Below are 13606 nucleotides of genomic sequence, written 5' to 3'. Positions count from 1 at the left end.
TTTATCTGTTCACTTTTACTGTTTTCTTGTTTTTCTCATTTGGTGAAAACTTGATTTCAGATTAGACCGGAAAAATTGGATAACTAATTAAGCTACAATTTAATTTGATTCCTTCTTCTCTTACTCAATCAACTGTCTACAATTTAATTCTCTTTCTAAATTGTCTTTCTATCTTCTTTTTTCATCATCATCTCACTTTTTCTTCATTCTCCTTACCTTTAAGGTGGAAGAGAGAAAAAAAATCTTTCCTCTTCTAACCTCTTTTTCGTTTTTTTTTCAAATGTTCGCAATTTTTTTCACATCTTTCATCGTTAATCGTTAATCACTTAACTGTTAAACCACTTTGATTGTCAACAATTAACTTCCATCGTCTTCGGTTAATCACCCAACCTGTTGAATGTAAGCTAACCCAATGTTCACCTGTTAATCTCTATGGACATGATTGTTTGTATTTCTTTATATAGAAAATTATTTAGATTTTCAATAATTTGATTAATTGTATTGATTTTTTTTTCTTCTTCTTTTAAGGTACAATTGAATTGATACTCTTTAATTGTTGTTCCATTGATGGTCATATATTTCTGTTTTCATGGTTCCTTTAATCTGATGTTTTGGTGGATTGATGAATCCACAAGGAGATTAACAATCAAATAGATTCAAGGTAAGTTAAAATATTGTTTGATTGTAGTTATAATTAACTTTGGTACATTAATATTGATTCAATTGTTTGTCATTAATATCATAACTAAACATTTGATCATGGTAATTATATAATTTTAAACAATTGATTTGATTCACCTTAAAACAGATGAAGTTTATGTATATTTTATGATTAACATTTGTTTTTTTTACTTTTTCTTTCAAAAATTATTTCATCTCTTTCAGAATTCAAATTAAATTATGAATCGGATTTACAACAATTGGACTGGAATCGAATTGATTTTTTAACAAGATGCTGATTTCAGAGGAAAAAGATGATTATTTTGGTTGAGAAAATTGAGAAAAAAACATGAAAAGAGTCAAAGTTTGTGGCTGTTTGATGGTTTGATTGGTTTACTGGACATCAACAGTTTCTGGTCATCGGATTACATAACAAGAAGAAGATGAAAACCAACAATCTAATCATTTGAATGTATTCATGGTGTTTTATGGACTCGAGAATCAAAATCTTCCATTGAATCAACCCAAGCATAATAAGCACAAGCCACTAAAACAAATGCAATTGGAAAGATTATCTTGGAATAAGCATCAACTTGATTATTTTCTTGGCCAAATTTTCTTAATCCTCGGAACAATTTTGCAAAGAAACACGAAGGCTTATGGACATCACACCTTCTTCCACCTTCCAAAGATTTGTGGTTCGTTTTCTGATAAGATAAACGGTGAATAATAATGGCAGAGGAATTAATCACCATGACAATTAAACAAAAATGTCAAGTCAAACAAATGAAAAAAAGAGTTCGATAATCAATCAATCAATCTTACCGTTTGATTGATGTTACTATTATCCCAACAAGTCGCAATGATAAACTCAATTAATCCAAGGAAGACAAAAGTTGTACAAATATTATTCCAAATGTGAATTGAAATAATATAAGAAGCATAAATGTGAACAGTTTGAACCTGTTGGGTAATTAATGAAAGTAATGAGGTAACAATTAAGGTAACTCGAGCAGGATAACTATGAGATGGAATCCAGAATCCGATGAATGAAGTGGACACAATGATAAACGAGGGAACGTATTTTCTGGACACAAAATATCCTAATCCACGGTCAAGAATTAAAGCAGTTTGAAGACAAGCAAAAGCTCCTGTTAAATAGGTGACACATTTGAGAGAGAAGAACAAAATTTGATAATGAAAACATATTCGACTTTAGATTCTGACCATTGGTCACTCTATAATAATACCAGCAATGATCATTTGGCTATTCATTTACTTGTTTGTGTTATTTTACTTGCTTACAACTGATAACCACAAATCTAATTGATTGTAAATGTTTTCTTAATCACCTCACATTAATCAACATGTAACAATCGTAGATTTATATTGGAATCCAATTAATTTAATCGTTGGTCAATCAGATGATCCTCAATTGGACAACATCGATTAGAATGTTTGAAATTTTCTCTTCTTTCTATCAATACTTTTCTCTTATTCTACCTTACGTTTTCTGATATTTCTCTTGTAATGGTCAACTAATGAGAAAACAATATGGACAACACTTACTTGGATTATCATAATTGGTACAATCAACAGAATCACTTTGATTCAAACTGACCATATAATCCGTATTGTAAAGATCTGAAGATAATTCAGTTTTACTCCATTTTAATCGGACAGTTTTGATTCTATGAGACACTAATGATGGTCAATAAATAGACAAGGACAAAGAAAGAGAAAGAGAGAGCAACATTATAAGAATCAAATTAAGTTGATTAATTGGAGAAAAATTTTGATTAATCAATTGATACTCAACTCATTCCAATGTTGATGGCACAAGAGTGTTTATCATGAGGATATTTACGGAAACTCATGTGGCAGAATAAAACAACTGAAACTCTGGTCAAGTCGAAAAAGAATATTAATTTTTTCTTTGATCATCGAGTTTTTCTTATGGTCAGTTTTCTATTCTTACCTTTGGGTCATTTGTACACTTTTATTTGGGAAAATTTCAAAATAGGACATTGGTGATTTTTCGAGATACATGTCACCACGAATTCCATTCTTAAAGAAAACCGATGGACACCAAAGTTTCTTATCCCAAGTTTTATCTAAAATCAACTGGTCAGTTATCGCCGATAATGTGATATTGGTTATATTCAATCGAGGTTCGAACCATTTTAATTTAATGAACAAATCAATCGTAATGGACTTTGATGAGAAAAAGATGAAAAACAAAAATCAATCGAAAGATAATCAAACAACTTAATCACTGACAACAATTTAGTGACTTTTCATCATTGAGTATTAACTATGAGAATAGTTAATTCATTGATTAACACAAACACCAATATGATTGACAATTAATTATCTTAAACATCAAACATCATTTTTGATATCCAACTAATAAATTGTTGAATATTTTTTCTTCTTCTTCTTTAAATTGTAACTATGGTTGAATGTTTGGTTCGTCGAACATGAAAGAAGAAAAAAGTTCTAATGGTGACCTTGATAATAGAAGCAAGAATTTGAACTTATCCAATGTAACTTGATATTTTCTCTTGGTTTCCAGAGTAAAACTCAATGATCCCAAAGGAATCTTTTAATTTTGACTGATAACAATATAAAAGAAATGCTAATAATATTATTCTTGACCATAGTCTTGACCACTTCTCTTTAATCATCTCAACCATATATCTTAATATTATTGTCATGCTTATTTAGAACTTTCAATTTCTCTTCCTTTCTAATGTTAATTTAATCCATTTATTTAGGGTTAACATTATAATCTAATGATGATGATGATTTTAAGTTAATTAATTCATTAGAATCGAGAGAGAAAAAAATGGAACAATTAACTTTAATTTCTTACCAATTCACCTTCATTTACAGTAATCAGTCTAAGATCAGTAATCTCCACATCTACATTTATGGGTCCTCCTTAATCAAAGGGATTAACAATTAATTAAACTGTTAATTGTGACAGTTGATTGATTTATTTTCTTCTATCAAAATCAATTAACCAACAAGTTAATATATTAATTTGATTAACTTACCTTTCGGTTTGGGTGGGATGATTAAATCATAAGTACTTGGTAAAAGGTACTTGCGAATTGATCTGGAAAAGTAAAAAAAACAATTAGAATTGATTGTTGTTTGGATGATCAACAATTAACAGAAAATTAAAACTTACGCAAAAGTCCTGTAATCAAAAAATAGGCTGACAATCAATAAATTTAGTACAATTAATCGTAGATAAGGCATTGTGATCAGAATTGATGGTTAAGTTAATTGTTAGAATTCGTTCTTGATTACAGAGATTAAATATAATAATAATCGATGATAACAACAATCAAATAATTTATTTAATTGCAGCATAAATTGTTGATATGATCAACAAACAAGACACAGACACAATGTAACTAATTAGAAATGGTCAACACAATTTGGAAACAATTTTAGGTGAAACAATTAAAGTTAATCAACTCGATGGACATTTTTGATTTTTGTCAACAATTAAATTTGATGATTTCTAGTTAAATTGATCAGATGATAAAGTGATTATGATGATAAAAGGAGGTGGAGGATTAAAACTTGAGAGGAAGTTGAATGACGATGATCATCTGATGGAGATGGTCAGTGAGTGACCAGTGAGATTAAAATGGATGATAGATCATCTTTTCATCATCCAATTCATGTTCATTGTATTCATTTTGATGGACATGATTAACAAATGATATTAATAATAAGCTGAATACTTGATGATTAAATGTTGAATATGCGTCGCAATCAATTGAATGACAAACAAAAAATATACAATCAACATGATCACATCATCTTAATCATGATGATTATCATTTTAATCTAATATCAACAGTTGGGATTAATCAATGACCAGGATTTAATTTGATCAACATTAACATTGATCATCAATAAGTAAACAAAATTTATTCAATTAACTTTGATTTCCTTTCACCTTCAACCCTTTCCAAATGTATAACCAATTAACTTAATTATTTATCACCAATGTCAATCCTTTAATTTAATTTGGTTCACTTTTGTTTCCTCATTGTTTGAAAACACGGGTTACAATTAAGTTACAATTAACTTACAATTGATTTAATTTGATTCTCTGTCTAATGTATTGGTTAAATCTCACAAATTCATCAAAATCTGGGATCTTTTCATTTCTCTTTCTTTTCATCTTATTTATCATCTTTATCTTCATCTTCATCTTCATCTCCATCCTCATCATTACCATAGTTACGTTAACCATTCATTCATTGATAATCTAATCAAATAATTGTGAATTTATTAATTGTCTCAAGAGAGATTAATAATATGATATAAATAACCTTTGATTTAACAATTCTGATCAACAATCAAAAAGCAGCAATTAACTTTTTCTCACAATGAAAATTAAATCACTGATTGTTGATCAGTTCCAATGATTGTCAATTGTGAGCAAAATAATCAATAAAAATTAAATTGCTTATTGAAAAAGAAAAACGATAATTAAACAAATCTAATTAAATAATAAGACTAATCAAATATTTACACTGATTTTAATTAACTGTGAAAATAATCTGATGTAATAAGAATCGGGAATCAAACTAACAATTTTATTTCCAATTCGATGTTGAAATTGAAAGTGAATTTAATCACAATTAAGCTTATCAATGTCAATCCAATTGCACAACATTTACTCAACACAATCAGTGAACAATTAAAAATCAAACCTCTACCAAAGGAAAACAACAACAACAACAACAACAATTAACTTGTCAAGACTCTAAAAGCATCAGGTTGATTTCCAATGACTAATTAACTAATCACTACGACGATTTTAAATTGTCAGAATAAAAACTCAACATGATAACTAAGAAAGTACATGTAAGTGTATTCGAGGGAAAAAAAGTTCTGAATCAAGTTCCATGCGCCATGTTGCTGATTATTCACCAAACAATGAACAAAAATGTTGAACAGTTACAACTCGAGACACAATCAGTTTAAACTAGTTGAGTTCCAATAGCAATCAAAATGATACTATTAACTTTTAATCAGTGAATTAAATTAACCCGGAAAGTGATCAAATAATAATCATAATTTTCATAATATAAGTTCAACAATAATAACCCAATGAAAACTGTTTCATTAAAAAATAAATTGTTTAGAGTTAAATTGATCAAAATCAATAATAATCATCATCTTCATCATCTTCAAATAGTAACAATTAATTTTATTTTCATTAACTAATAATAAATATTACGACCATGTAGTTATCAACAATTAGAAACTGAATTGTCAACAAATCAACACAATTAATGGTTAATTGTCAAAGTGTTTCGATAAATGTTTCAAGTTAATATGAACCTGATGATTTTGATTACAATCAAGTAATCAATCAATCGACAATTAAATGAATCCTGAAAGGAAAATGTCAATTATCGTTTGGATTGGAACAGTTTTCTCATTAGGAATTATATTATTATTCATAATATCATTTTCCCTTTATTGTGATCCAATTAAATCAACTACTGGAAACCAGAATACGATATGTTTAACTGCTGATTGTGTGAAAACAGGTAAACATTGAATAGATTTAATTGCTAATCGAAATTAATTACTCTTTCTCCACAATCAATTTAATCAGCTTCATCTCTATTAAGTTCAATGGACACTTCGGCTGACCCTTGTAATGATTTCTTTCAATATGCATGCGGAAGTTGGAATAAGAAACACATAATTCCGGAAGATCGTTCATCGATCAGTACATTTGAAGTTCTGGCTGAAAATCTTCAAATTATTTTAAGAAGTAATTTACCTTGTTAATTGTTCCTTTATTTGATTTGATTCTAACAAGAAAAATGATCAATACATAAATTATTATTATTATTATCAGATCTTCTTGAGGAACCGGCTTCAAGTCATGATAATAGTGCAACAATTAAGGCTAAAATCTTTTACAAATCATGTATGAATATTGGTAAGTTCGTAAGTTGATTTAGTTGATTAGTTGATTAGTTGATCTGTTATTGTTTTTAATTGTTGACAGAGGAGGTTGATAAAGTGGCTGATGTCCCATTGAAAAAGACACTCAGTGGACTTGGAGGATGGCCAGTGACCAATAAGAGCTGGACAAAGCCCAGTTGGTCATTCGAGGAGTTGTTAGGTAAATTACGAGGTGATTACAATCAAGGAATCATAATTGAACAATGGGTTGGGGTGGATGATCGTAATTCATCATTACACATAATCCAGGTAAGGACAATGAACACACAATGAACAAAATTTAAATAAATATAATATATGAATGAATGAATCAAACTGAACATCACCAATAACATGAACATTGATGAAAAATGATTACATGATGATGGATACGGAAATATGAGCAAATTATCATCTCTGTCTTTCTCTCTTTCTTTTACAATAAGAAAACGGAATCGAATGTAATTTCAATATAAAATTAGACTTCTGGAATCTCTTGTTACCTGAGAAAAATCAACCAGGTAAAGAAATTACATGATCGAGGAGAGAGAAAAGAATACGAGAAACAAGAAGAAAAATTCATTCTTTCAACAGAGAAATCGACTTTTTCTCCCTGATATTAGATTTTCTCGTATTCTATTTCAATAATATATTCCCAAAAATGATATAACATGTTAGAAAATAATATCTACCTTTCGAGGATAAAAATCGGGAGGGAAACTCATATATGGAGGAGAAAGAAACAAAAAATTATTAATAACAACAAGTTACCAGAGTGCAATCAGTTGATTGTGATTTCCAATTGTTTGGAAACAATTTTGAAACATCATCATGATAACAATCATTTGTAATTCAATGTCGATATTGTTTCTTGTGATATATTTTTCATTACACCACAACAATCAAAACAATTTATAACAACAATTAGCATTTCAACACAACAGTTAATAAACTATTGATATTATACCTTTTTGATTACGATTATTATGGTTGATTTGATTCACTGAAACAGAGATTTGATCGTTGATAATTGTTTTTTTCTCTCTCTCTCTCTTATCATTATTTACCTTGATTTAATTGTAGATTGATCAAATGTCATTGGGTTTACCAAGTCAAGATTATTATCTTAATCCAAGTAGCAAAAAGGATAAGGAAGCTTATCTCAAACTAATGGTGGATATTGCGATTTTGCTTGGCGCTGATTCTGATTATGCTAAATCGCAAATGCAACAAGTTTTAACCTTTGAAACTAAACTTGCCAATGTGAGTAAATAGTTGGTCATTTAATTGTTACAATTGGTCAATCAATCTATTGGGTGAATTTGATTGCTATCAAGGGGAAAACAATTTAAGTGTTTCAATCGTTTCGATATATTCATGTTTACATTAGGACTAAATGATTATGCGTATAAATAATATCTTTAAGATTCTGATTCTGATTCTGATTCTGAATTTTCCAGGGTAAATAATATGAATAAACAGTTAGAATTTGATTGTTATTATCTGATTAAACTATTGAATTGTATGTTTATTTTGATTATCACATTTATGCTGATTTACAAGTTATTTGTTCAACTTTCTAACTTAATCATTAATAATAATTTCTCCTTCCAACAATTTAACTTTACTATGCTAATCAAGATTAACTATTATTACTAATTTGATGATGATGATGATGATATATCATTGATTTAATCAATATATAACATGTTAAATTATCATATTTGTAGTTATAACTATTCATTAATTAACTTAGCACAACAAAAGTCTGTTACTTACAAAATTTAACTCATTTATTGATGAGTATTTATTTTCATTATTGAATCAATTTAATTGTTGCTAATTGTTGATAACTTGTTTTAAATTTTCTTCCCTTACAATTAATAATAATAACCAGGCAAGTCTTCCCGAATCCGAGCGTCAAGATACAAGCGCAATTTACGCTAAATTAACAATCCAACAATTAACTGATTTAATTCCAGAATTTAATTGGCTACTTTATCTAAATACCTTTTTACCTGTAAAGGTAAACTCAAGTGAGCCCCTTGTGGTCTACTGTATGCCCTACCTTTTAAATCTGAAAAGTATTCTAATTGAAACCGAGCCTCATGTATTATACAATTACGCCATTTGGAGATTAGTTAATTATGTCACCATTTACATGGGAGGTGATTATCAAAATCGACGAGGTGAATTTCGTAAAGTAATTGCCGGTATAACCGCTGAGAGATTAAGGTGGTCATCGTGTGTAGAAATGATCAACAAGCGCCTTGGAACCGCCGTTGGGTCTTTATTCATTCGAGAAAATTTTGACCATGAAAGTAAACGAACGGTAAATATCATCGATCATCAAATCTATTTCCATATTGATAATGTTTCCGTTTCCATCCTCTCATCTAATTCATACACTTACAGATTATCTTAATTGCCTGAGGCTTAAAAACAGATTAACGTTTTTCTTTTCTCATTGTTTTCCTTTTTCTTTATTACCTCAATTTTAGATTGAAACTTTTCCTCTCAATATCTTCACTTTTTTTTCTAGTCTTAATTAAGTTTCTCTCGCTTTCTCTTAATCTCATGGATTAAGATTAAATCTTTAATCATTTTAAGCTTCTTATCAAGTTTCATCATCATCTTTTTGTTTGTTTCTTGCTACGATATTGAAAGATTATCATCATCAGTAGTTTGTAACTGTTTCTGTTTAAGCTTAACGGTAAATTGTTGATCTGATTTCCTTTTCATTTAACCTGAGTGTGTATCTCTTTGTATTGAATTTGTATTAACTTTGATTTACAGGGTCAATTCAAAATACCCTTCAGGCTATTTTAATACCTACGATTTACAAGTTGTTACAATTAACTTTCAGTCTTTCAAAAGTGTAATAATGTTTTCTCATTTTCAATAGTTTCTAATAGTATTTAAGCTTAAAGATTTTGATATTATCATCGGATTTTATCATCTTCTCATATTGTTGATTATCAAACAATGAATCAGACTTTGGCCTCAGGTCTTAATCCGATGTTACATCATTTGTATCAATCATCAATTCTGATTCTCAGTTTATTTTTCACTCTTTTGTAGACTGAAACATTTTTCTCGATTCATTTAGGAGAAAAAATTAGAATTGAATTGTTTCAATTCAATTTATATTCTCGATTCAATGTTGATGTTGATGTTTAATTTATTAATTAACAGGCATTAGAGATGATTCATAATATTCGTATAGCTTTTAATGAATTAATCGATGAAAATGATTGGATGGACAATGAGACGAAAATAGTTGCAAAAGAAAAGGCAAATGCAATGAATGAACGTATTGGTTACTCTGAAACATTAACTAATTCAGTTGAAGTATCCAAAGAATATGAAAAGGTAAATCAGTTAATAAAATTGGAAAATTTCTCTTAATTGTTCTGTTCAATTAATTTAATTGCTGTTACAATTTTCTTCTTCTTCTTCTTCTCTTTTAAGCTTCAAGTTTATGAATCGCAATTCTTGTTAAATATTTTACTACTTCTTAAATTTGAATCAATGAGAAATCTTGAGAAATTAAGGAAACCCGTTGATAAGGACAAATGGACAACCGAACCCGCAGTGGTCAATGCATTTTACAATCCAAATAAAAATGATATCGTTTTCCCGGCGGGAATATTACAACCTAATTTTTATAGTCACTTTTATCCAAAGTAATCATAGTAAAGTTGATTCGTCGAATTGTTCAATTTATTTCATTGGTTTTCTTTTCTATTCCTTTTAATTAACCTTCTAGGTCACTCAATTATGGAGGAATCGGTGTGGTCATTGGCCATGAGATTACTCATGGATTCGATGCTAAGGGTCGACAGTTCGATAAAGATGGAAATCTGAAAGAATGGTGGAACAACGCAACAGTTCAGACATTTTACCAACGAACTCAATGTATCATTGATCAGTATTCGAGTTACGTTCTTCAAGAAGTTGGCCTTAACATTAACGGTAAAATGACCCAAGGCGAAAACATCGCAGATAATGGTGGCTTAAAACAGGCATATAGAGTGAGTTGATACGTTCAAAAGTTTCGAGTTTAGAGTTTCGAGTTGATGGAATTAAATTTGTTTCCTATTTTGATATTTATCTAATTTAGGCCTTTAAAAAATGGGAGAAACACAATGGAAAAGAACCACTGTTACCAGGCTTAGATCTTAATCATGATCAACTTTTCTTTCTTAATTATGCACAGGTAAGAATTAATTGAATTTACTAATTAGAAGTGAAAAAGTTGTCGTGATCATATTAATCTAATTGCTTGTCAACTCTTCAAGTGCTTTCATTTAATGAGACAATTTCAAGATTAAAGTTTAGACTCTTTACTCCATCTAACGGATTGAAAAGTAAACTCACGAGTTTGGACAAAGTTAATTATCAACACAATCGAATCGAATTGATTTAATTTTTATATTTCATTGATTTTAATTTAGATCTGGTGTGGATCTATGAGATATCAAGACGCTTTGAGTAAAATTCGTACCTCAGCTCACAGTCCTGGACCAATAAGGTAATTTGATTGATCGTAACAATCAACTAATTGTCATTTCGAAATTAACTTTTTCTCCCTTAATTTCTTCAGAGTTCTTGGACCTTTGTCAAACTCTTACGATTTCGCTAGAGCATATAACTGTCCATTAGGAAGTCGAATGAATCCGAAAAAAAAGTGTTCAGTTTGGTAAACAATCAAAATCGAAAGAAATTAAATTTAATCCAGTTAAACAATTTAACGTAAATTCAATCAACTACCAATTAGCAAATCTTTTAATTAAACCAATCAAACATCACCAACAAGAGCAACAGAAAGAAACAATTAGTTTAAATTGTTACAATTAATCAGCAATACAATTAAATGTAAGAAATAATTTCTTTTATAAAAAAAATCAATCTTATATAATTAATAATGATCTAAATTAATTGTGATTAGTTTTTCATCATTTTATCATGATAATTATCATATGATATTAGTTTTAACAGCGAAAGTTATTTATCATTGATATTGATTAATTAGCAATAGAATTAATTTTTCTGCCTAGTTAATTAACCTTCAATTAAATCAAATTATTTCGGTGTCAATCGGGTCACTAATTAAAAACCTAAAAAACCATTTAAATTATTGATTGTTGGTTTAATTGTATTAGAAATTAATTATTTCTCTATGTCAATGTACATTAATAATCATTTTGACTTTTTAATTGTCAATTGCGTTAATCAACAACTCGAAACTTAATTGTAATCACATTTGTAAATTACGTTTGTAGTTATTAATAATTGATACGAATATAAAATAAAATTATACAGGGAATTTGGCTCAGTTTCCAAAAACTTTTTTCGAAAATTTTTCTTTTTCGATTTCGATACTTAGAACTTTCCATTCGAGTTCTGAGAGTTGGATTGATATTCAATTGTCAATCAAAGTGACCTCGAACTCTAAATATGACAATTGATTAATTGCTACGAAAAAGCCCTGATAATGAGGTCTATGATTACCTTGATTGTTGGTTTACCGATACAACAATTAACTTATTACAATTAATGATGAGAAAAAAAAACAATCTCAAGACCTTGATTCAATTAAATCGTCGATAATAAAAGTGAAACAAAACATGACGTTAATAGCAATCAATTAATCACAATTAGATGTCCACATGATCAATTGATTACATAATGTTGATGAAAAATAATCAATGATTAAGTTAATCACTAGTCTTTTTTTTCTTATCACAATTAAGAGTATATATTAATTGTTAGGTAGACAAAAATCTTTTGCCATTTATCACCTTAAATTAAAAGTAATCAACAGTTTGACAATTAGATTTGTAAGTTGATGATGATTTACAAATGACAATTAACAGAGGGAGAAGAAAAACAAAACAATTAAGTTATAATTAAGGGAAGTTAATTATTTACAATTAAAAAAGGATCCAAATGAGATACAATATAATTATTATTTTATATAATCAATCCAAAAGAAAATGAAGAAAAAAAAAAGTTAATCAACTGGAGATGATGAGGCCAAGCAACTTGATGAATGCTAATTAACTTAATTACTTTGTTTTTTTCCTCTCCTTTGAGATTGTAAATAGTTAATCAATTGCTTTAATCAACGTTAATTAATACAATATTTGAAAGGAAAATGATTTTTGACAATCAGCTGAGATTAAATCTCATCATCAATGAGATTTTAATGGAAACCTGAATGGGATGTGTTTACGTTTTTCTCGTAAATTTGACTAATTAGTCGTAAAACTAATTAACGTCTCATGAAATTGTTGAGAACTGCAAAACCACAGATGAAGAAAAGGATGACCAGTGAGACGATAATGGCGACCACTAACCAGAAAGGGAAATCACAATCGGACATTTCCTGATAAGATGAACAGTAACCATCTTGAAGTAATTTCTTATTTACCGTTAACTCTTGATCGTTAACGTAAAGTTTTGATTGATTAGTTGAACACGATGAAAGTACCAATTTAATTAGACACTCATCGGCTTCCCAGAATGAACAACAGGTCGATTTAATATCATCATCGGAAAGTGGCCCCCACTTTTTTTCCGAATTGTAAACACAATCGGCCAAAGCTCGATTCTTATTGCTCATGCAACTTTTCAAGTTCGTGGTCAGTTTATTGAAACTTATATTGTAAAGATAATGAATGTCCACTGTTTCACTTTTAACCTCAAGGTTAATCTCATTTATATTTGGTTCCTTTGGACTTACATGTAGATAATGTTGTTGATGATCACATGAAACTGATGAACAATTGATTGAGTAAAAAATGAACAGAATCACAAGAAACGGTGAACAGGTGAGTTTACATTTCCATGGTGTTGAATTTGATGAGCCAACACTAAATTGGAACATATTGATTTCTATTGTTTGTTATTCACTTAATTAACTAACTAAACAATTAATTTCTCTTCT

At 29.0% G+C, this 13606-nt stretch overlaps 2 protein-coding genes and 1 long non-coding RNA gene across 4 annotated transcripts; 2 read left to right on the top strand and 1 right to left on the bottom strand.

Annotated features, from left to right (window-relative positions):
• The first annotated feature begins 73 nt into the window (after positions 1-73).
• LOC128395372 (uncharacterized) lies at positions 74-1010 on the top strand. Of its 2 annotated transcripts, none has more exons than XR_008326619.1 (3): positions 74-399; positions 529-661; positions 886-1010. It is a non-coding gene; the product is annotated as an uncharacterized LOC128395372 (long non-coding RNA). The 2 variants fall into 2 exon arrangements; XR_008326620.1 differs by having other exon boundaries at positions 74-444.
• A 113-nt stretch (positions 1011-1123) lies between these two features.
• LOC128395371 (glutamate-gated chloride channel subunit beta-like) lies at positions 1124-4432 on the bottom strand. The gene is made up of 8 exons (XM_053355790.1): positions 3857-4432; positions 3720-3781; positions 3536-3603; positions 2639-2874; positions 2480-2562; positions 2230-2361; positions 1486-1811; positions 1124-1367 (listed from the first exon to the last, which is right to left on the bottom strand). Exons 1-8 carry the CDS (start codon positions 3925-3927, stop codon positions 1137-1139), a joined length of 1209 nt encoding a protein of 402 aa, XP_053211765.1. The 5' UTR covers positions 3928-4432; the 3' UTR covers positions 1124-1136.
• A 1076-nt stretch (positions 4433-5508) lies between these two features.
• Positions 5509-11959, top strand: LOC128395352 (neprilysin-1-like). Its single transcript, XM_053355763.1, has 12 exons — positions 5509-6248; positions 6317-6478; positions 6566-6649; positions 6719-6924; positions 7738-7917; positions 8552-8986; positions 9850-10026; positions 10126-10340; positions 10424-10688; positions 10778-10873; positions 11112-11188; positions 11261-11959. The coding sequence occupies exons 1-12, from the start codon at positions 6083-6085 to the stop codon at positions 11358-11360; spliced, it is 2163 nt and encodes a 720-aa protein (XP_053211738.1). The 5' UTR covers positions 5509-6082; the 3' UTR covers positions 11361-11959.
• Positions 11960-13606: the final 1647 nt, after the last annotated feature.

Source organism: Panonychus citri, unplaced genomic scaffold (genome assembly GCF_014898815.1).
Source record: "Panonychus citri isolate SS breed McGregor unplaced genomic scaffold, ASM1489881v1 Contig00141, whole genome shotgun sequence".
Classification (NCBI taxonomy): domain Eukaryota; kingdom Metazoa; phylum Arthropoda; class Arachnida; order Trombidiformes; family Tetranychidae; genus Panonychus; species Panonychus citri.
This window is presented reverse-complemented; position numbering and strand designations above follow the sequence as displayed.

What these genes read in the sequence shown, in the direction of transcription:
- LOC128395371 (XM_053355790.1), bottom strand. Translation starts at nt 3,927, where the DNA reads ATGCCTTATCTACGATTAATTGTACTAAATTTATTGATTGTCAGCCTA. An exon ending in CATCCCACCCAAACCGAAAG is followed by an intron (nt 3,604 to 3,719) that starts GTAAGTTAATCA and finishes CCTTTGATTAAG; the next exon opens with GAGGACCCATAAATGTAGAT. An exon ending in AGTGTACAAATGACCCAAAG is followed by an intron (nt 2,563 to 2,638) that starts GTAAGAATAGAA and finishes CGACTTGACCAG; the next exon opens with AGTTTCAGTTGTTTTATTCT.
- LOC128395352 (XM_053355763.1), top strand. Translation starts at nt 6,083, where the DNA reads ATGAATCCTGAAAGGAAAATGTCAATTATCGTTTGGATTGGAACAGTT. An exon ending in CAAATCATGTATGAATATTG is followed by an intron (nt 6,650 to 6,718) that starts GTAAGTTCGTAA and finishes AATTGTTGACAG; the next exon opens with AGGAGGTTGATAAAGTGGCT. An exon ending in TTGAAACTAAACTTGCCAAT is followed by an intron (nt 7,918 to 8,551) that starts GTGAGTAAATAG and finishes AATAATAACCAG; the next exon opens with GCAAGTCTTCCCGAATCCGA.